Here is a 24,027-nt window from a genome sequence, read left to right as displayed (position 1 = left end):
CATCATAAAAGCTTTAAGCCTTCCTTTAGAGTTCCATATTGTTAGAAATGACACAGTTGCTGCGAGCCCTGCTAATATCCTTCTTTCTATACATTTGTCTTAATATAAAGGATAGGTAGCATTATTTTCTTGATCTCTTTTCTTGTGATACTGCAACTTGTTGGATGAATCTATGTCCCATTATAAGTAGATATCCGTCTGAGTTGCTTTGATATATGTCCTTGACGTCCATCCTCTGGTTGGTCATGGAGACTGCACGACTTTCCCCTGACAAAATTTGATACCCAAAATTTCGTTGACATTTGTGGTTAGCACATGCATATGAGCTATTTGGTGATGAGGGCTTTTCCTCCGTGTAACATGTGATGTCCTCACTGAGCAAAACTGAATTCTTGAATCTCCAGATCCTAGTGGGGGAATGTGATTGGACTTGCAAACAAAATGATCTTCTACCTCTTCCCTTTGTTGCGAAGGTGCTTCTAGGCTTACCCTGCCCTGCTCCACAGTCAACAACAACAGGCGTAGGAGCAATACACCGTGGCCATGAACATCACGCGGTCCCAATTCAAAGAGAATAAGCCCAGGAATCAAATAAGGAATTTTGAACGTCAGTGAGCCCACATGAATAAGGAGGAAGGGTTTGGTATAACTTCGTCTTCCGGTTGATTCATGCATGAATAACCTTCAACAACTGTTACTATTCATATTTGAGGGGATTTCTCATAGGATGGAGTTGGATTCTCTGCAAGACTGCATGTGTTTTGTACCTCTTCCAAAGCACTTCTTTAACATTTTCTGTTTCTGAATGAGATAAAATATGATGCTATTAGTCTCTGTTCCCTTACGGGCTTGTGAAGATTGGCCAATCCCATAGTTCCAAGGTTGGAACTAATATAGGAAACCTGCATTGTGCAGCATACAAAGAATAAGATCATATTTATTTGAAATAATAGCCATAGTAATCTGCTGATTCTTTAACTGTATAATCTCCTGATAAATCAACTCAAATGGAACCCTATCAAACTTTCATCTTTACATACCTTAAGACACTTAATAGATGAATTCGGTATCCATTGATGGGTTCAAAACTGGCTGGGTTGGGGTTATATGTAGTGCCCATTAGAAACCCATTGCGTAGCGATAAACAGAGGTTGCTTGCCTGTTGCGGGGCAGATCAGGAAAGGCGGGCCACATCAAGAAAGGCTCCAAGGCTGGGAGAAAGGCTGCTAGAACCCAGCGGCTTGCTTGATGGCAGCGATTTGAACCCGGGCATCACCATTGTACACATCGATGAAATACCAAGCACAACATCACATACGGAGCTCGCAGACGACATCTTTCTGTACTCCTTCTGATAATGATGATTTCAGCAGATTCACCATCGATTTGGATTTGGTTAGCTCTGGTTGTTTCTTGGCGGCATTTAAAACATTGGACCCTCAAACACATCAAGAAAAGTAGCGATATGACTACAACACTGTTGAAAAATGGAGGAAGGCACTTTTTGATGTTGCAGAAATAAGTGGTTTCGAGCTGGAGGCATATGATGGGTGAGTGAGGACCTCAAACTCTTCCTGATCTTCTTAGTTTTTAATTTCATGTTGGATAGATTAGATATATGACACTTTTGTAGGGTTTTCTTACATGTTATGCTATATTATTCAGGAATGAGGGGCAGCTGGTTGATTAGGTCGTGCAACGAGTGTTGAAAAAGGTTAGAAAAACACCACTAATTGTGGACAGATACCTAATTGGTCTAAATGAAAAATTAAAAGATTTTGAAAATACAATGCTATTGCAGCAGCAAAGCAGTGATGCTAGAGTTGTGGGAATTGTGGGTCTTGGTGGAGTTGGCAAGACGACCCTTGCAAAAGAATTCTTCAACCGTAACAGATCATATTACAATCGATCTTGCTTCTTGTCTGATGTCAGAGAAAGTGCTGCTAGGAATTCTTTAAATTCCTTGCAAAGTATACTTACGACGATTTGACCCAATTGAACATGCAAATATACAACACTGATGAAGGTAAAGAGAAGCTCGGAAGGCATCTCTTATCCGTTCATGCTCTCATAATTTTAGAAATGCATTTGTTAGGTATAGACATAAAAGAATTGCCAAGTGCCATTGGAAATCTATTCAATTTGGGTGTTCTGAAATTAGGAACCCCTTCACTGGAAAGGCTGCCACCTTCCATCGGCTACCTAAGGAGTTTAGAGAATTTCTGTCTACAAAATTGACAGAAATTGATATGTTTTCCAGATTCCATTAGACTCTTGACTCAATTGAGAGAGCTGAAAATAATGGAGTGAAATGTACAACACTTACCACATTAACGAAAATAAGTAATGAAATGTCCATTAAAGGAACTTCCATTCAAGAAAGTTGAAGGGGAAATTGAAACATTAACAGATTTGAGAGGGCAAAGAGTGTTGCATAAAACAGACACTTCCATTGAAAAGTGTGTGTTTTCCCTTAGACACCTTGAACTGTTCCAGACAAGGATATCGGAGGTTTCCTTTCATGAAGGTATTTGCCCCAACCTTCAACGTCTCAGCCTAAAACTTTGGCTTGAACTTTTGTCATGATTCAGTGGACGTTGGGGCATTGCCAACAACACTAATAAAGTCAGAGTTGATCAATTACAGTGCATTGAGGAAAATAGGAGGGCTTTGTGGTCTTTCAAAACTTAAAGATATGAATATCAGCAGGTGTTATCAAGTAGAGGAGCTGTCAGGTCTTGAAACATTGATATATTTGGAGGAGTTGAGGGCATCTCAATGTTTGAAGCTGAAGAGCATAGAAGGGTTGGTGAAGTTGACAAAACTTCAAGTTTTAAAGGTGGCTTACTGTGATGAGTTAGAAGAACTTCTAGGTATTGAACGTTTTACATCTTTGAGGAAGCTTAACACCAAATTTTGTTCGAAACTACAGTGGGGCAGGGGAACAGTGGAGCAGCTGAGTCAAGAATTGAAAGAAGACCTCAGCATATGAACATCAATTTTTGCAATCATATCACTTCATACTTAAAGTCCTGGCCACAATACTTCCTGCATGCACACTGCAAATAGAGTTCTCTCAACCAGTATACATATGGCTTAACTCCAGATACATTAAACTTATAGGGATCTTCCCCCACCTCCACCATAGAGTACCCCACTTCTTTCAATTTGTTTTATAAACAACTTTAACAAGGAAAACAATGTCAGACATTAGTTACAATATCTCAGATAGAAGTTGATGATATCTAAATATTTGATTTTATGGTGCACATCTTATCATCAAAATCGCTATATGCAATTCATTCCTTTTTTCCCTGCCTATACTACCAACTTCTGTAATTTATAGTACCATAATGGCATCATAAAAAATTTAAGCCTTCCTTTAGAGTTCCATATTGTCAGAAATGACACAGTTGCTGCAAGCCCTGCTAATATCCTACTTTCTATACATTTGTCTTAATATAAAGGATAGGTAGTATTATTTTCTTCATCTCTTTTCTTATGATACTGCAACTTGTTGGATGAATCTATGTCCCATTATAAGTAGATATCAGTCTGAGTTGCTTTGTTATATGTCCTTGCCGTCCATCCTCTGGTTGGTCATGGAGACTGCATGACTTTCCCGTGACAAAATTTGATACCCAAAATTTCGTTGACATTTGTGGTTAGCACATGCATATGAGCTATTTGGTGATGAGGGCTTTGCCTCCGTGTAACATGTGATGTACTCACTGAGCAAAACTGAATTCTTGAATCCCCAGATCCTAGTGGGGGAATGTGATTGGACTTGCAAACAAAATGCTCTTATACCTCTTCCCTTTGCTGCAAAGGTGCTTCTAGGCTTACCCTGCCCTGCTCCACAGTCCACAACAACAGGCGTAGGAGCAATACACCGTGGGCATGAACATCACGCGGTCCCAATTCAAAGAGAATAAGCCCAGGAATCAAATAAGGAATTTGAACATCAATGAGCCCACATGAATAAGGAGGAAGGGTTTGGTATAACTTTGTTTTCCGGTTGATTCATGCACGAATAACCTTCAACAACTGTTACTGGTCATATTTGAGGGGATTTCTCATAGGATGGAGTTGGATTCTCTGCAAGACTGCATGTGTTTTGTACCTCTTCCAAAGCACTTCTTTAACATTTTCTGTTTCTGAATGAGATAAAATATGATGCTATCAGTCTCTGTTCCCTTACGGGCTTGTGAAGATTGGCCAATCCCATAGTTCCAAGGTTGGAATTGATATAGGAAACCTGCATTGTGCAGCATACAAAGAATAAGATCATATTTATTTCAAATAATAGCCATAGTAATCTGCTGATTCTCTAACCGTATAATCTCCTGATAAATCAACTCAAATGGAACCCTATCAAACTTTCATCTTTACATACCTTAAGACACTTAATAGATGAATTCGGTATCCATTAATGGGTTCGAAACTCGCTGGGTTGGGGTTATATGTAGTGCCCATCAGAATCCCGTAGCGTAGCGATAAACAGAGGTTGCTTGCTTGTTGGAGGCCAGATCAGGAAAGGCGGGCCAGATCAAGAAAGGCTTCGGGGCTGGGAGAAAGGCTGCTAGAACCCAGTGGCTTGCTTGATAGCAGGGATTTGAACCCGGGCATCACCACTGTACACATCGATGAAATACCAAGCACAACATCACATACAGAGCTCGCAGACGGCATCTTTCTGTTCTCCTTCTGATGATGATGATTTCAGCAGATTCACCATCGATTTGGATTTGGTTGGCTCTGGTTGTTTCTTGGCGGCATTTAAAAGAGTCTTGCCATCTGCAAGGGCATCAAGGATCAGGGAAGCATGAAGATGACTCTTATAGAAAGAACAATAAGCATGCTAAACAATGTCAATTTGCATCAAGAGTTGTGGACATAAAGTAGTCACTACTACTTTTTATCTTGCAAATTCATCACCATCAGTCACAATAAATTGTAAAATCCATGAAGAGATCTTGGAAATTCATCCCAATGATTATTTAAATTTAAATATTTTTGGTTGTGAAGTGTGCACTCTTACTCCTAAGAATCAACATTCTAACTTAGGCCATAGATCAAAGAATGATATATTTGTTGGGAATCATGATGTTGCTAAGGGATATATATTTTGGGCTCCTACTACCAACAACATTATCATCAACAACGATGTGATATTTGATTAATCTCCTCTCATTAAGTCAGAAAGTGTAGAAGATCCTTTGAAATAAGAATATGTGCAAAAACATGGGTCATTAAATCAAGAAATTCAGTTGGAAACCCAACTATCTATAGACACAAGTAAGAAAAAAGAAACTTTTAATGATAAAAAAGTAATAAATGCTAAAGACATTAAGGGAAACTTTGAAATCCCACAACCAAAACTTTGAAGATCTACAAGGGAGAGAAACCCTCCTACCAGGTATATCAATTTTACTTCATATGCTATTTTGGTTACCAACTTCATATGCTATTTTGGTTACCAATGACTACTTTGAAATCCCACAACCAAAACTTTGAAGATCTACAAGGGAGAGAAACCCTCCTACCAGGTATATCAATTTTACTTCATATGCTATTTTGGTTACCAACTTCATATGCTATTTTGGTTACCAATGACTCAGGACCTTCTTGTTATTAGGAAGTAATATATGTTATCAATGGTTCCAAATGGAAGGTGGTAATGAAAGAAAAAATGTATGTCTTAGAGAAGAATAAAACTTGAGACATGGAAAATGTTTCTAAAGTTAGAAAGGTTGTTGTATGTAATGGGTCTACACATTGAAGAAAGGAGTTGATAACTTGAGACATGTTAGAAGTTTCTAAAATTAGAAAAGTTGTATGTAATGGGTCTACACATTGAGGAAAGCACTTGATAGTAATGTTGAGAGGTATAAAGTTAGAAAAGTCACAAAAAGTTACTCATATGGAATGCACAAATTTCTATGAAATATTTTTGCAATTATTAAACTTGTATTTATTTGTATTGTGTTAATACTAATTTTTCTATTTAATTAAAATTTAAAGTAATTATATTTGAAAAAAATGCTTTTAGATGGATATTTGCATCAGAAAATATTGTGGAACATCACAATAAAATATTTATTAATTATAAATTCAAAAAATCATTATATGAACTAAAACAATGATCTAAACAATAATAAATTTCGGTACAATACCATACAATATAAACTGGTCAATTTAAATAAATAAATTTAAATTTCTTGAAACTTCACACTTAAATGGCTTGTATACAGGTCTGCGGAGATGCGGAAAGAGCTGCAGGCTGAGATGGATGAACTACTTACGACCTGGCATTAAACAGAGCCCGATTTCCTACGAGGAAGACCAAACGATCAAACACTTGCATTCCCTTATAGGCAACAGGTTTCCATTTTTGTCAATTCCTGATCTTCCCTAATCTTCTTTGTTAATAATTGTTCAAGTGAATCCATGCTCACTTTCCTTTCCTTTGATTTGGAAATGAATGGCATCAGCTACGCAGGTGGCCTCAAATTGCTGCCCATTTGCCTGAGCGTACAGACAATGAGATCAAGAACTATTGGAATTCTTGCATCAAGAGGAAGGGAGGGCTTCTCTCTTCCTCCTCCACGTTACCCAACGGTAACAACAACACAAAATGTAATATTCCCTCGCACGCTCCAGATCCTTATATGTCGCTTCACTCTGCCAAGCCATTGGGGGTTATTCCTGACAGTCACATGCAGTCAATTAATAACATCTTTAATGTAGTTACCTCTGCAGAAAATCAGCACTATCGTGTTGCGGACGTATTGGATTTAAAGCATGAGAAATTTGATGTTCAACAAAGAAATAATGAATTTGTTGGAATTGATTACAACCACCTAACTTCTTGTTCACAACTGTGGGTTGATCACACCAATGACAGCTTCACAGAGGCTTTTACATCTTTTACATCTCCGGGTCTGCAAGCGCAAGGACATAATGTTCAAACAGCAAAATCACCCGGATACGAGCAACAGAGAGACACATAGAGGACATTGCTGCCCAGGAATAAGCCCAGGAATCAAATAAGGAATTTTGAACATCAGTGAGCCCACATGTATAAGGAGGAAGGGTTTGGTATAACTTCGTTTTCCGGTTGATTCATGCACGAATAACCTTCAACAACTGTTATAGGTTATATTTGAGGGGATTTCTCATAGGATGGAGTTGGATTCTCTGCAAGATTTCATGTGTTTTGTACCTCTTCCAAAGCACTTTTTAACATTTTTTTGTTTCTGAATGAGATAAAATATGATGTTATCAGTCTCTATTCCCTTACGGGCTTGTGAAGATTGGCCAATCCCATAGTTCCAAGGTTGGAACTGATAATAAGATCATATTTATTTGAAATAATAGCCATAGTAATCTGCTGATTCTTTAACTGTATAATCTCCTGATAAATCAACTCAAATCAAACCCTATCAAACTTTCATCTTTACATACCTTAAGACAATTAATAGATGAATTCGGTATCCATTGACGGGTTCTAAACTGGCTGGGTTGGGGTTATATGTAGTGCCCATCAGAATCCCGTAGCGTAGCGATAAACAGAGGTTTCTTGCCTGTTGGGGGCCAGATCAAGAAAGGCTTCAGGGCTGGGAGAAAGGCTGCTAGAACCCAGCGGCTTGCTTGATGGTAGGGATTTGAACCCGGGCATCACCACTGTACACATCGATGAAATACCAAGCACAGCATCACATACCGAGCTCGCAGACGGCGTCTTTCTGTTCTCCTTCAGATGATGATGATTTCAGCAGTCTCTGTTCCCTTACGGGCTTGTGAAGATTGGCCAATCCCATATTTCCAAGGTTGGAACTGATATAGGAAACCTGCATTGTGCAGCATACAAAGAATAAGATCATATTTATTTGAGATAATAGCCATAGTAATCTGCTGATTCTTTAACCGTATAATCTTCTGATAAATCAAACCCTATCAAACTTTCATCTTTACATACCTTAAGACGCTTAATAGATGAATTCGGTATCCATTGATGGGTTCTAAACTGCCTGGGTTGGGGTTATATGTAGTGCCCATCAGAATACCCTAGCATAGCGATAAACAAAGGCTGCTTGCCTGTTGGGCGCTAGATTAGGAAAGGCGGGCCAAATCAAGAAACCCTTTAGGGCTGGGAGAAAGGCTATTAGAACCCAGCGGCTTGCTTGATGGCAGGGATTTCTTGCTTGATGGCAAGGATTTGAACCTGGGCATCACCACTGTACACATCGATGAAATACCAAGCACAATATCACATATGGAGCTCGCAGACGGCGTCTTTCTGTTCTCCTTCAGATGATGATGATTTCAGCAGATTCACCATCGATTTGGATTTGGTTGGCTCTGGTTGTTTCTTGGCGGCATTTAAAAGAGTCTTGCCATCTGCAAGGGCATCAAGGATCAGGTTGAGCCATTACTTATGCTTTGGAACCGTATACAACTTGCAACCAACTCGTAACCACTTCCATAATCGAACGGTTGAGTCTTTTCCAATCGTCTAATAGATAATCTCACGGTGCACAATAATGACAGGTGGGCAAGACGGAAGTTGATTTCAAAGGGAAAGCCTTACGGCGTAATAATCTCACGGTACACAATAATGACAGGTGGGCAAGACGGAAGTTGATTTCAAAGGGAACGCCTTACGGCGTAATTATTTTTTGTTTTTTTTTTAATGCTACTGTTATATTAACTGATGTAACTGACAACCTCTCCTCCATATAGAAGGCTTAAGTAATTACATCTCCGCAGAGAGGGCTTAACAAATAACCTTTTTGTTCCGGGAGATTCTCTGAGTTGCAACGCAATAAAATAAAAAACCGGAGAAAGCCTACTCGGAACAGAGGGAGAGAGATATTCTGTTATAGCTTAGTATGCTTGAGCTCAATGAGCAGGAGAAACCAGCCACCCAACAGAGTTTGAGGTCTTTTCTTTTCAATGAGGAACATAATTTCTTGATCAGAAACAATGGAGAAAAGGTATGATTTTTATACTTTTATATGTGCAATCATATCATTAATTCATTTCGAAAATTGCGTTCTTGTTTTGAAAGCAACGTAATGCACAGGTGACAGTTGAAGAAGTGGAAGGAAAACATGTGGGTCTGTACTTTGCCGATCAATTTTATGCATCCAGGGATTTCACTGCCGTTTTGTCCGAAATATATAAACAGTTATCGGAGAAGGGGGACTTCGAGATTGTCTTTATTTTTCCTGAATTCGATGAAGTTTTTGATGTGGCCGAAGACACCTATAGGAAGGCTTTCGAGGAATCTCACCACACAATGCCATGGCTTGCCCTGCCATTCTCAGATGAGAATTCAAGAAAAAAGCTTAAGAAGGCCTTTCAGGTGAATCAGATTCCCTGCCTTGTCATTCTGGATAAAGATGGCAAAACTATAACCCCTTATGGCGTGGAGCTTTTTGAAGAATTTGGTGTCGAGGGCTATCCATTCACTACAGAGAAAATTGATGAGGCTAGGGCCAAAGTGAAGGCCTTCAGGGATGCACAAACTCTGGAGTCCCTCCTGGTGTCAGATGAGCGAGATTTTGTCATTGGCCATGGAGAAAGAAAGGTGGGTTCTTTTCCTTTTTCGATCGTGTGAGAAAGGTTTGTGCTCCCTCTTTTTTTGTTTGTGTTTTCTTTTGTATGGAACTCTGATTAGGACAGTTGATGAGAGTTTTTCATGAATGAATGAAGACTTAGAATGTAAATGAAACCTAAAGGTGACCTCGTTATGCTATTGTGAGGATGAAAGCATGTATTGAATTGGTCAATTGTGTTTGAAAACCTAGAGAATATAGCATTTATGTCTTAAGCCTAATGACTACATGTTCTGAATGGGGCGATGGCCTCTTATGCAACAAATGTGTCTGGCACCTATTTAGGTTAAATATGCAATAATTGTCTATGGTACCTATTTAGGAAAAATAGGTGCGCAGATTCTATTTCATGATTGTCTAATTGTGAATTTGGGTATTTGCCAATAGGTTCCGGTAGCGGAGCTTCTGGGGAAGAATGTAGTGCTGTATTTCACGACCAAGGCATCCCCTGACAGCTATGAATTCACTCGATATCTATCGCGCTTTTACAATGAGCTTCGGGAAAGAGGGGAGGCCATAGAGATTGTGTTTCTTTCGGATGACCAAGAGGAAACAGACTTTCAAAAGCATTATGAAACGATGCCATGGCTGGCTTTGCCATTTGGAGACAAAACTACAAAGAAATTGTTTCGCTACTTCCGACTTCCGTTTACTCCAAACGTGGCTATTGTACATCCAGATGGGAAGTCACATTGGGAAATGCCAGAAACTGGATATTTTTACATAATGAATTCTGGAACCAGGTATTACCCATTTACAAAAGAGCGGCTAGATGAGATTGAAGCGGAGGAGGCGAAGGCGAAAGCCAAACGAGAATCACAGACACTGGAGTCAATCTTGGTTTCTGATGAGCGTGACTTTGTAATCAACCATGAAGGTGTCCATGTGGGTGATGCTGATTATTTATGCTCATTATAATTTCATTTCATTGTTTGTTTGGTGTCATAGTCAATGTGGGTGATGCTGATTATTTATTCTCATTATAACTTCATTTCATTGTTTGTTAGCTGTCATAGTCAATTTAGATTTAGTTTGTTTTTCATTCCAGTCATTCCCCAGTCACTCTTCTTTAATAGTGTTTTACATTTAATTTCTTTTAGTGCAATTTCACTCTAATAATTTATTGATGCTCGCTCTGTAATCTATTTAACTATTCTGAAAGATTAGAAAAACAATTAACTCCATTTCAGTTTTTGCGTCTCATTTGATTCTTGTCACAGATCCCCGTAGCTGAGCTTGTGGGCAAGACAGTTGGTCTGTATTTTTGTACCCGTTCGTACTCATGTTGTTTGACTGAAGTGATTGTAAGGATATACAATGAAATCAGAGAAAAAGGTGGAGTGTTTGAGATTGTTCTAATCTCTGGTGACGAAGATCAAGAGACTTTTGAAGATCACTACAGGAGCATGCCATGGTTGGCTCTTCCATTTGGAGATAAAAGGCATGCCGAGGAGATTTTCGGTCATAGAGACGTATCCTTGGTTGTGATTGGTCCAGAAGGAAGAACTGTGAGAGATGATGCCGACCGTACAATCGGTACCTATGGAGCCCGGGCCTATCCCTTCACTGATGCTCATCTTGAAAGGATGGTGGAAGAGCTGGCTAAGGAATCACCCAAGAAGATAATTTGCACCATGCATGAGTGTCCCGTTACATTGACACAGACTCCTGAATTTAGCTGTGATTATTGCTACGAAAATGGATTTGGATGGTGCTATCGTTGTTGTTGCGATGGTTGGGAGATGGATCTTCATCTCACTTGTGCTTTGGAAAATCAATCTCCCTGGCAACATGTAGACGACTTGGACAACGAGACTAACACCGAAACGGAAGCTGACAGGGACGACTGGGACAACGAGACTAACGCTGAAACGGAAACTGAAACTGAAACGGAAACCGAAACTGAAACGGAAGAAGGGGTGGACGAGGACAATGGACAAGACACAGGTGGTGAGATTGGTACCGCATGAATTATCTGTGATGGAGAATATGTTTGTAACCGGTGGTGAGATTAGGGAGATTGGTGCCCATGAATTATCTGCGATGGAGAATATCTTTATAGGGGCAACCTTTATCTTGATGGCAGATTATTAAAACCTACTTAGAGGGTTGTTTAGTTTTTCGTTTTTCTCAACTCAAAAATACATAAAACATATAAACCCGCATACGTCAACTTATTTTACATACTTGAAATTTATAAGTGTGATTGGTGCCCTGCCCATGAATTATCTGTGATGGAGAATATGTTTGTATGAATACATGCCAACTTATTTTATATACTTGAAATCTATAAGTGAGGTTGGTGCCTTGCCCATGAATTATTTATGATGGAGAATGTGGTATACTTGAAATCTATAAGTGAGATTGGTGCCCTGCCCATGAATTATTTGTGATGGAGAATATGTTTGTATGAATACATGCCAACCTATATTACATATTTGAAATCTATAAGTGAGATTGGTGCCTTGCTCATGAATTATTTATGATGGAGAATATGTTTACATACTTGAAATCTATAAGTGAGATTGATGCCCTGCCCATGAATTATCTATGATGGAGAATATGAATATGTTTGTATGAGTACATGCCAACCTATCTTACATACTTGAAATCTATAAGTGAGGTTGGTGCCCTGCCCATGAATTATTTATGATGAAGAATATGTTATACTTGAAATCTATAAGTGAGATTGGTGCCCTGCCCATGAATTATCTGTGATGGAGAATATGTTTGTATGAATACATGCCAACCTATTTTACATACTTGAAATCTATAAGTGAGATAGGTATCCTACTCATGAATTATTTATGATAAAAAAATATTTTTGTATGAATAACTTTTATCTTAATCGCAAATTATTAAAATCTACTTACAAAATTATTTAATTTTTTGTTTTTTATTTAATTTTATTTTTTTTCTCAAACAAAATTTCAACTTTAATAAAATATCAACAAAATAACATATTAAACTCTAAAATAAATCTCCCAACTCAAAAATACATAAAACATACAACCCACTCACTAAACCTTAATAAACTTTTCATACATATGCCAACCTATTTTACATACTTGAAATCTATTTCTGCCGCACTTTATTTTTCAATTTTCATATATTCTGTAACTACTAGCTCAAAACATACATGAAATGAAGATATCTCTTTGCACGTCATAGGCACTTTACTAAGTTTAGATTCCCTTTTTGTGTTGCTTTAAATTCTGTGTTTTTTTGGGCGATATTTGCAATGGTCAATAAATTGATGATTTTTATTTTCTCTGCAATGGTCAATCCTGAGCTTGCTTCTAGAATTCTAAGAAAAGGTATATTAATAATTAAATAAAAATTAAAATATTAGATTTATATTAATTTTTAAATAAATATTTAAAAAAGATATTTGTAAAATGTTTGAGTTTAAAAATAAATTTGCAAATAAATCTCTTATTAGTAAATTTTAATATTTATTTGAGATATTTTTATTCATGAATTTTAATTTTATTATTTTTGAGATATTTTTATTAGTAGAATATAATATTTATTTAGATTTAAATTTGTTAATTACAGATAATAAATTAGATTAGGAGTTTTTATCTTTTGAATTTTAAAGAAGCAATATACTTATAAAATAAATATTTGTGCTATTATTGAAAGTAAATCAAAGAGTGATCATGAATAAATGAAAATAAATCAGAGCGTCATCCGAAGTGAATGAATACAACAATTCTAAGTAAAGTGGTACTTACTTTCCCACCATTCAAGAAGCCATGATGATCTTAGTAAAACATTTTTTTTTAAATTAATAAAAGTAATGTATTACTTTTCATGGTATACAATGTACAACAATTGTAACTAAGGTGTCATTTATTTTCCCACCATTGAGGTAGGCATGATGATTTTATTATTAAAACAAACTTTTTTATTATATTATCTTTCATGGTATACAATGTTTTCTTAGAAAATATAATTTATAATTTTATAATACAACAATTCTAACTAAAATGTCACTTACCTTCCCACCATTCAAGCAACCATGATGATTTTATTAAATTAAACATTTTTAAATTAATAAAAGTATGGTATTATCTTTCATGGCATACAATGTACAACAATTCTGAAGTGTCACTTACTTTGGCACCATTGAAGCATCCATGATGATTTTATTAAATTATACATTTTTAAATTAATGAAAGTCAACCATTCTAACTAAAGTGTCTTTTACTACTTTCCCACCATTCAAGTAGCAATGATGATTTTATTAAATTAATCTTTTTTAAATTAATAAAAGTATTGTATTATCTTTCATGGTATACAATGTACAATAATTCTAACTAAAGAGTCACTTACTTACCCACCATTCCCGCCATTGAAGCACTCATGATGATTTTATTATCTATAAAATTAAACTTTTTAAATTAATAATACTATTGTATTATTTTTCATTGTATAGAATGTTTTTGCTTTCCCACCATTCAAGTAGCCATGATGATTTTATTAAATTAAACTTTTTTTTTAAATTAATAAAAGTATTGTATTATATTTCATGGTATACAATGTACAACAATTTTAACTAAGATGTCATTTACTTTCCCACCATTGAAGCATCCGCGATGATTTTATTAGATTATACCTTTTTAAATTAATGTCAATAATTCTAACTAAAGTGTCACTACTTTCCCACCATTCAATCAACCATGGTGATTTTATTAAATTAATAAAAGTATTGTATTATCTTTCATGATATACAATGTACAACAATTCTAACTAAAGTGTCACATACTTTCCCACCAATGAAGCAACCATGATGATTTAATTAAATTAAACTTTTTTAAATTAATAAAAGTATCGTATTATCTTTCATGATATACAATGTTTAATTTATAATTTTATAATACAAAAATTCTAGCTAAAATGTCACTTAATAGTTCTGTGATCCATATCAAGCTAAGAAAGATTCTTCGGCGAAAATTACATGGAATATCATGGAATATCATTTGTCGACGCGTTTCCATGTGATTAAAATCTTTCTTAAAATGTCACTTACTTTTCCACCATTCAAGAAACAATGATTTTATTAAATTAAACTTTTCTAAATTAATAAAAGTATTGTATTATCTTTCAGGGCATCAAATTAATAATATTATTTTTTATTAAATTAATAATATTATTTTTTATTATGATGTAAATTAATAATAATAATTATTATTATTATTAGTGTTTTCGACAATTTCAAGGAGTTGATTAATATTCTAGTTGATTATATTGCAATTTTTGTGCTTATCAAATAGGTATTTGTTATTATGATGATGGAGTGGCATATTAATTTGTAAATTTTAGTGCATCCTTTTGAGGCTTTCAAGTAGTTGATTAATATGCAATTTTTGTGCTTATCAAATAGGTATTATTTGTTATTATGATGATGGAGTGGCATATTAATGTGTAAGTTTTAGTGCATCAATGATTACATCAGGTATATTATATTGTTAATTAATATGGAAGTATGTTATTTGAGTTAATTAATATGGAAGTATGTTTTGTGCTTATCGAATAGGTATTATTTGTTATTATGATGATGGAGTGACATAATAATGTGTAAATTTCCCCTTTTTTGGGTTATTGTTCCACCAACTGTCTTTTCAAGGAAGATTCACACATTACAGGTTTTCAAGATTCACACATTACAAGAAGTTACATTGGTTAAATTTCCCCTTTCTTGGGTTATTGTCCCATCCACTGTCTTTTCAAGGAAGATTCACACATTACAGGTTTTCAAGATTCACACATTACAAGAAGTTACATTGTTATTATGATGATGGAGTGGCATAATAATGTGTAAATTTTCCCTTTTTGGGGTTATTGTCCCACCCAGTGTCTTTTCAAGGAAGATTCACACATTACAAGGAAAATTCACAAGATTCACACATTACAAGGAAGATTCACACATTACAAGGAAGATTCACAAGATTCACACATTACAAGGAAGATTCACACATTACAGGTTTTCAGGATTCACACATTACAAGAAGTTACATTTGGAGTCATTGATTAATATGTAAGTTTTGTGCTTTAATATTTGAATTGTTGATCAATATGCAAGTTTTGTGCTTATCAAATACATATTATTTGTTACTATGATGATGGAGTGGGATAATAATGTGTAAATTTCCCTTTTTTGGGTTATTGTTCCACTCACTGTCTTTTCAAGGTTTTCAAGATTCACACATTACAAGATTCACACTCACACATTACAAGAAGTTACGTCAGGCTTTAATATTCATTGATTAATATGTAAGTTTTGTGTTTATCAAATAGGTAGAAGTTACGTCAGGCTTTAATATTCATTGATTAATATGTAAGTTTTGTGTTTATCAAATAGGTATTATTTGTTATTATGATGATAGAGTGGGATAATTTCCCCTTTTTCTTCAGGCTTTAATATGCAAGTTTTGTGCTTATCAAATAAGTATTATTTGTTATTATGATGATGGAGAGGGATAATTTCCCCGTTTTTGGGTTAAGATTCACACTCACACATTACAAGAAGTTACATCAAGTTTTGTGATTATCAAATAGGTATTATTTTTTATTATGATGATGGAGTGGGATAATAATATGTAAATTTCACTTTTTTGGGTTATTGTTCCACTCACTGTGTTTTCAAGGTTTTCAAGATTCACACATTACAAGATTCACACTCACACATTACAAGAAGTTACGTCAGGCTTTAATATTCATTAATTAATATGTAAGTTTTGTGTTTATCAAATAGGTATTATTTGTTATTATGATGTCTTTTCAAGGTTTTCAAGATTCACACATTACAAGATTCACACTCACACATTACAAGAAGTTACGTCAGGCTTTAATATTCATTAATTAATATGTAAGTTTTGTGTTTATCAAATAGGTATTATTTGTTATTATGATGATGGAGTGGGATAATTTCCTCTTTTTCGTCAGGCTTTAATATTCCAGTTGTTGATTAATATGCAAGTTTTGTGCTTATCAAATAGGTATTATTTGTTATTATGATGATGAAGAGGAATAATTTCCCTTCTTTGGATTAAGATTCACACTCACACATTACAAGAAGTTACATCAAATTTTGTGCTTATCAAATAGGTATTATTTGTTATTATGATGATGGAGAGGGATAATTTCCTTTTTTGGGTTAAGATTCATACTCACACATTACAAGAAGTTGATTCTTCATTTACTGTCATTTGATTCTTGTCACAGATCCCCGTAGCTGAGCTTGTGGACAAGACAGTTGGTCTGTATTTTTGTACCCGTTCGTACTCATGTTGTTTGACTGAAGTGATTGTAAGGATATACAATGAAATCAGAGAAAAAGGTGGAGTGTTTGAGATTGTTCTAATCTCTGGTGACGAAGATCAAGAGACTTTTGAAGATCACTACAGGAGCATGCCATGGTTGGCTCTTCCATTTGGAGATAAAAGGCATGCCGAGGAGATTTTCGGTCATAGAGACGTATCCTTGGTTGTGATTGGTCCAGAAGGAAGAACTGTGAGAGATGATGCCCATCGTACAATCGGTACCTATGGAGCCCGGGCCTATCCCTTCACTGATGCTCATCTTGAAAGGATGGTGGAAGAGCTAGCTAAGGAATCACCCAAGAAGATAATTTGCACCATGCATGAGTGTCCCGTTAAATTGACACAGACTCCTGAATTTAGCTGTGATTATTGCTACCAAGATGGATTTGGATGGTGCTATCGTTGTTGTTGCGATGGTTGGGAGATGGATCTTCATCTCACTTGTGCCTTGGAAAATCAATCTCCCTGGCAACATGTAGACGACTTGGACAACGAAACTAACACCGAAACGGAAACCGACTGGGACAACGAGAATAACACTGAAACGGAAGGAGTGGACGAAGACAATGGACAAGACACAGGTGGTGAGATTGGTACCGCATGAATTATCTGTGATGGAGAATATGTTTGTGACCGGTGGTGAGATTAGGGAGATGGGTGCCCATGAATTATCTGTGATGGAGAATATCTTTGTATGGGCAACCTTTATCTTGATGGCAGATTATTAAAACCTACTTACAGGCTTGTTTAGTTTTTTTTTTACCTCTTTTTACGTAATATAAAGAAAAAATTTGATGAATTACTAACCAGATTACTGTAAAATAATCTCTCAACTCAAAAATACATAAAACCCGCATACTAAAACATGCCAACTTATTTTACATACTTGAAATCTATAAGTGAGATTGGTGCCCTACCCATGAATTATCTGTGATGGAGAATATGTTTGTATGTATACTTGCCAACTTATTTTACATACTTGAAATCTATAAGTGAGATTGGTGCCCTGCCCATGAATTATTTATGATGGAGAATATGTTTGTATGAATAACCTTGCCAACCTATTTTACATACTTGAAATCTATAAGTGAGATAACATGTCAACTTATTTTACATACTTGAATCTATAGGTGAGATTGGTGCCCTGTCCATGAATTATCTGTGATGGAGAATGTGTTTGTATGTATACTTGCCAACTTATTTTACATACTTGAAATCTATAAGTGAGATTGGCACCCTGCCCATGAATTATTTATGATGGAGAATATGTTTTTGTTGAATAACTTTCCCAACCTATTTTACATACTTGAAATCTATAAGTGAGATTGGTGCCTTGCCCATGAATTATCTGTGATGGAGAATATGTTTGCCAATGAATTATCTGTGATGGAGAATATGTTTGTATGAATACATGCCAATCTATTTTACATACTTGAAATTTATAAGTGAGATTGGAGCCTTGCTCATGAATTATTTATGATGCAGAATATGTTTGCCGATGGAGAATATGTTTGTATAAATACATGCCAATATATTGGTAGTTCATTCTTTTTTCTATTTATAAAAGCAAGTTGTTCCATATACAAAATCTTGGTGGCCTCAACTTGCCCACATCGGAAACCAAGTCTGTTGGCCACCTTAGTCTGTTATAAGCCATCTAGTAGCAAAATTTTACAAGTCTTTTAACTCAAGCTATATACACTTTACAACTAGATGCAAAATTGTATACTTGTCAATTTATTCTACATACTTGAAATCTGTAAGTGAGATTGGTGCCCTGCCCATGAATTATTTATGATGGAGAATATGTTTGTATGAATTATGATGGAGAATATGTTTGTATGAATAACTTTGCCAACCTATTTTACATACTTGAAATCTATAAGTGAGATTGGTGCCCTACCCATGAATTATTTGTGATGGAGAATATGTTTTCCCATGAATTATCTGTGATGGAGAATATGTTTGTATGAATACATGCCAATCTATTTTACATACTTGAAATTTATAAGTGAGATTGGTGCCTTGCTCATGAGTTATTTATAATGGAGAATATGATGGAGAATATGTTTGCCCATGAATTATCTGTGATGAAGAATATGTTTGTATGAATACATGCCAATCTATTTTACATACTTGAAATTTATAAGTGAGATTGGTGCCTTGCTCATGAATTATTTATGATGGAGAATATGTTTGTATGAATAAATTTTTTTTTTGTAAGCTACGTAGTTCCTTCTTTTTTCTATTTATAAAAGCAAGTTGTTCCATATACAAAATCTTGGTGGCCTCAACTTGTCCACTTGGGAAACCAAGTCTATTGGCCACCTTAGTCTGTTATAAGCAAACTTTTATAAGTCTTTCAACCCAAGCTATATACACTTTACAACTAGATGCAAAATTTTACAAGTCTTTCAACCCAAGCTATATACACTTCACAACTAGATACACAGTTTAATTATAAGCAAACTTTTACAAGTCTTTCAACCCAAGCTATATACACTTTACAACTAGATGAAAAATTTCAACCCAAGCTATATACACTTCACAACTAGATACACAGTTGACTGGTAAAACCTGGAAAGTAAAAAGCTATTCCTTGCTATCATCCTGTTTGGAGTCCATGATAGTCGATGCTGCAGCAGAGTCACCCGGTGCTGGTGCCAAATCCATCATTCGTTGCTAGATCATATCTAGCTTGCTATCCTGCATAAACATTATCATTTGCATATTCTTCATTTCCTTTTTGAGGTTGGGCATGCCTTGGGCGATTTCTGCCATCTCCCCCGCCCCCTGTTCCAGAGCCCTGGCCAACAAGCATTTCATGACCCAGTAAATGTGCAAGGTTTGTTTGAATAGAGTCATCCTACCTCTGGTATGCCCTGGGTCAGGTACAAGGTCCCCCCATTCTTCCATCTCCGGCTCTGAGTCTTCCTCTGGTATGCCCTGGGTCAGGTACGAGGTCCCCCCATTCTTCCATTTTCAGCTCTGAGTCTTCCTCTGGTATGCCCTGGGTCAGGTACGAGGCCCCCCATTATTCCATTTCCGGCTTTGAGTCTTCCTCTAGTATGCCCTGGGTTAGGTACAAGGTCCCCCCATTCTTCCATTTCTAGCTCTGAGTCTTCCTCTATGATACTATCCTCCATTTCCTGGATCAACTTACGAATGTAAGCATCTGTTCCATCTTTGTATGCTCTTGCTGCCTCATTGAAACTTACGAATGTAAGCATCTGTTCCATCTTTGTATGCTTTTGTTGTCTCATTGACAGCCACCTTGATGGGTTTCGTACCCTTTTTGGGCCCTGCATTCTCCGAAGTGGTAGGTTCATTTTTTACTGTCTGGCTCTGGTGCCCTTGACCCCCTCAGCCCCTGCCTCTGCCTAGGCGAGCCATCTCTGCGTTTTTAGACTCCCGGAAATACCCCAATGTTTGCGCTACCCTACTCCCATCTTCCCTTCTCCGCGTTCTATGCTCTCTACCTGCTCTTGTCATCCTCATGTATCCCTTCCCACCTACCCCATGTCCCATCCGTCTGCTGTCGTCGTTCTTGTCAACCTCTCTCCTCATAATCGTGCCACTTCTCTCCATCGATGCTCCCACATTCATGCAAGACACCACCATGCCCTACTGTTCAAGCATGAGGACAGTGGTCGGCCGTCCTTGACCTCCGTGCCCTCTCACTTCGTCACCCCGATAATAACTTTTATCTAATCCTAGATTATTAAAACCTAATTACAAAATCATTTACTTTTCTTTTCTCTCAAACGAAATTTCAACTTTGATGAAATATCAACCAAATAACATATTAAATTATAAAATAAATCTCTCAACTCAAAAATATATAAAACATACAGACCCACTCACTAAACCTTAAAATAAACTTCTCATACATAAAACATGATAACCTATTTTACATACTTGAAATCTATATCTGCCGCACTTTATTTTTCGATTTTCATATATTTAGGCCGATAGGATTTCCTATGCAGCAACTTCTTCGTCAACACTTTTACCCTGCTCCGTTCGATCAGGTGAGACACTTTCAACCGTTGATTTGAAGTGTGACTGCTTTTTCCAAATATCGGTTGAGTTGCCTTCTTTTCACCTCCAAGTTTTGTTGTGCGCTCTGTGGCATGGCAAGATATTTTTACTGCTTTTTCCCATTCTTTTACGTCACTCTTAAAGATATTTTTACTGCTTTTTCCCATTCTTTCTATTACTTTTCCTCCTCTTTATCATACCTCAACCTTTCGTTTCGTTTGTCATAAATCGGATGTTATTCGCCATTTGCTTTAAGTTGCTTGGATGCCTTTTAGCTATTATGTTCATTCTTTCTTAGAAACAAAACTTTGACTGCACGTACCAACAAAAATTAAGTTTCATTATTTAGTAATAGTAATTCTTTTAGATGGTAAGAACTCGTAACATAACACATTTCGTGTCTGGAATTTTTTTTGCACATCATGAGCCAAGTTTGCAAGGCAGAAACTGTTTGCACTGCCTGCAAATTCCAGAAAAAGAAATGCTCGGAGAAATGCGTGCTCACACCATATTTCCCGCAGAACGATCCAGATAAGTTCATGTTGGTGCACAGATAATTCGGAAATGGCCATGTCGTCAAACTACTATAGGTTCGTTGAAAAAATTATTTAGTACCACGCAAAACATTATTTTCTTGAAATGAAAGAACTATTAGCTTGGTTTATTTAATCAGCTTTCATAATAATATAGATTACTTAATTAGTTCAGACAATTACTTTCATTAATGTAGGGTATTTAGGTGCTTTTAATTTTTGTGGAGTAGAGTATTTGGTTAATTGAGTTAGCGTCCCTAATGTCTATGTGACACTAATTTCACATGTTTGTAAAAGTTTTCTGATAAATTATTGATGGCTAATTTTTAGAATTTACTGATGAGGTTTATTTTCAAGATTAAGATGAATTTTATTAGTAAGTTCATCTTAATCCTAAAAATGATTAGTAGGTTCTAAATTTTAATTATTTTTAATATTAAGATGAATTTCATTAGTAGGTTCATCTTAATCTTGAAAATAATTAATAAGTTCTAAATTTTAACCATTAATCTTTGTTTATGTAATTTATCTATTTTTTTTAAATAATTATATATCACAAAAATCTTAAATCAAATAATTTCAAATTTATCATTTATCAAACATGCCTTACATAAATGAATTTGTTGCAATTCCGTAGAAATTTTATTTTAAAACTATTATATCTAATGGCCTATTATATCCGATGGCCTTTATGGTGATCTGTGATAATTACAAGATTAAAACTATTATATCTAATGGCCTATTATATCCGATGGCCTTTATGGTGATCTGTGATAATTACAAGATCTACCAGTCGAGCAGAGAGGTGATGCAGTAAGCAGCCTGATGGCCTGGATGCAGTAAGCAGCCTGATGGCCTTTATGGTGATCTGTGATAATTACAGGATCTACCAGCCAAGCAGAGAGGTGATGCAGTAAGCAGCTTCATGTACGAAGCAAAATGCTCTGGCATTGCAGGGCTGGGTTTTGTTTTTTGTGGTTCTGTTATGGCTCATGAATGGATGTGTTTATGGATTGAAATTTAAGGAAAATATGGGTTTATTGTAGCATATGAATGGGATGCATCCAAGCATTGAAATTCCAGAAGTTGGGTGTATTGTGCATATGAAATGGCATGTGTTCATGCTTTTGAAATTTTACTCAGATAAAAGAAAAGATGGATTTGGTATTGCATATGAATGAGATGTATTCTTCGTATATGCTTGGCCATCTATAGAGGTTTCTTGATTTTGGGTAATTAACTTAACCTCTTGATTTTGGATAATTAACTTACTCTAAAATGAAATAAGACATTCAATGTGTTTATTGTAATATAGATATAAACAAAACATCTAAAGAAAACTAATTGCACAATGATTCAGTCCAAGAAAACAAGGTTTTCCACAAACCAATTAACTCTTCTAGGAAAATTCAACAATTCCAATTTAATAATCCTATCGGCCTCTCTTTGTACCTTTTGGGACAATTGCTAGTCTATAACTACTAGCTCAAAACATACATGAAATGAAGATATCTCTTTGCACATCATAGGCACTTTACTAAGTTTAGATTCCATTTTTGTGTTAGTGGTCAATCCTGAGCTTACTTCTATAATTTTAAGAAAAGGTATATTAATAATTAAATAAAGATTAGAAATATATTATGTTTAAATAAATATTTAAAAAGAGATATTTGTAAAAAGTTGAAGTTTAAAAGTAGATTTGCAAATAATTTTTTTATTAGTAATTTTTAATATTTATTTGAAATATTTTTATTCATAAATTTTAATTTTATTATTTTTGAGATATTTTTGTTAATAGATTTTAATATTTATATAGATTTAAATTTATTACTTAAAGATAGTAATTTATTTATTTTTTAATTTCAAAGAAGCATACACTTATAAAATAAATATTTGTATTATTATTGAAAGTAAATCAAAGAGTGATCATGAATAAATGAAAATAAATTAGAGTCTCATCAGAAGTGAATGAATAAAACAATTCTAACTAAAGTGGTACCTACTTTCCCACCATTCAAGAAGCCATGATGATTTTAGTAAATTAAACTTTTTAAATTAATAAAAGTAATGTATTAATTTTCATGGTATACAATGTACAACAATTGTAACTAAAGTGTCATTTATTTTCCCACCATTAAAGTAAGCATGATGATTTTATTATTAAAATAAAATTTTTAATTGTATTATCTTTCATGGTATAAATGTTTTCTTAGAAAACATAATTTATAACTTTATAATACAAAAATTCTAACTAAATGTCACTTACCTTCCCACCATTCAAGCATTTATTAAATTAAACATTTTTAAATTAATAAAAGTATGGTATTATCTTTCATGGCATACAATGTACAACAATTCTAAAGTGTCACTTACTTTCCCACCATTGAAGCATCTATGATGATTTTATTAAATTATACCTTTTTAAATTAATGAAAGTCAACAATTCTAACTAAAGTGTCACTTACTACTTTCCCACCATTCAAGCCCCCATGATGATTTTAT

General features: G+C 35.3%; 2 protein-coding genes and 1 long non-coding RNA gene across 5 annotated transcripts; 2 read left to right on the top strand and 1 right to left on the bottom strand.

The window, feature by feature from the left end:
• Window positions 1–370: 370 nt before the first annotated feature.
• Window positions 371–8,472, bottom strand: LOC149177267 (uncharacterized). Of its 3 annotated transcripts, none has more exons than XR_016258096.1 (7): window positions 7,982–8,472; window positions 7,468–7,853; window positions 6,864–6,944; window positions 6,306–6,708; window positions 4,397–4,797; window positions 1,041–4,258; window positions 371–902 (listed from the first exon to the last, which is right to left on the bottom strand). It is a non-coding gene; the product is annotated as an uncharacterized LOC149177267 (long non-coding RNA). The 3 variants fall into 3 exon arrangements; XR_016258095.1 differs by having other exon boundaries at window positions 6,861–6,944; window positions 7,982–8,471; XR_016258094.1 differs by lacking the exon at window positions 6,864–6,944 and having other exon boundaries at window positions 7,982–8,471.
• Window positions 8,473–8,939: 467 nt separating this feature from the next.
• Window positions 8,940–11,593, top strand: LOC149177266 (putative nucleoredoxin 1-2). Its single transcript, XM_089421706.1, has 4 exons — window positions 8,940–8,999; window positions 9,089–9,595; window positions 10,011–10,508; window positions 10,844–11,593. The coding sequence occupies exons 2-4, from the start codon at window positions 9,305–9,307 to the stop codon at window positions 11,591–11,593; spliced, it is 1,539 nt and encodes a 512-aa protein (XP_089277832.1). The 5' UTR covers window positions 8,940–8,999; window positions 9,089–9,304.
• A 10-nt stretch (window positions 11,594–11,603) lies between these two features.
• On the top strand, window positions 11,604–17,555 carry LOC149177265 (putative nucleoredoxin 1-1). Its single transcript, XM_089421705.1, has 2 exons — window positions 11,604–11,705; window positions 16,854–17,555. The coding sequence occupies exons 1-2, from the start codon at window positions 11,604–11,606 to the stop codon at window positions 17,553–17,555; spliced, it is 804 nt and encodes a 267-aa protein (XP_089277831.1).
• The last annotated feature ends 6,472 nt before the right edge of the window (window positions 17,556–24,027 follow it).

This window comes from Pinus tabuliformis, chromosome 4_1 (assembly GCF_031772625.1).
Source record: "Pinus tabuliformis cultivar Carrire ecotype Pingquan chromosome 4_1, CPIR1, whole genome shotgun sequence".
NCBI lineage: Eukaryota > Viridiplantae > Streptophyta > Pinopsida > Pinales > Pinaceae > Pinus > Pinus tabuliformis.
This window is presented reverse-complemented; position numbering and strand designations above follow the sequence as displayed.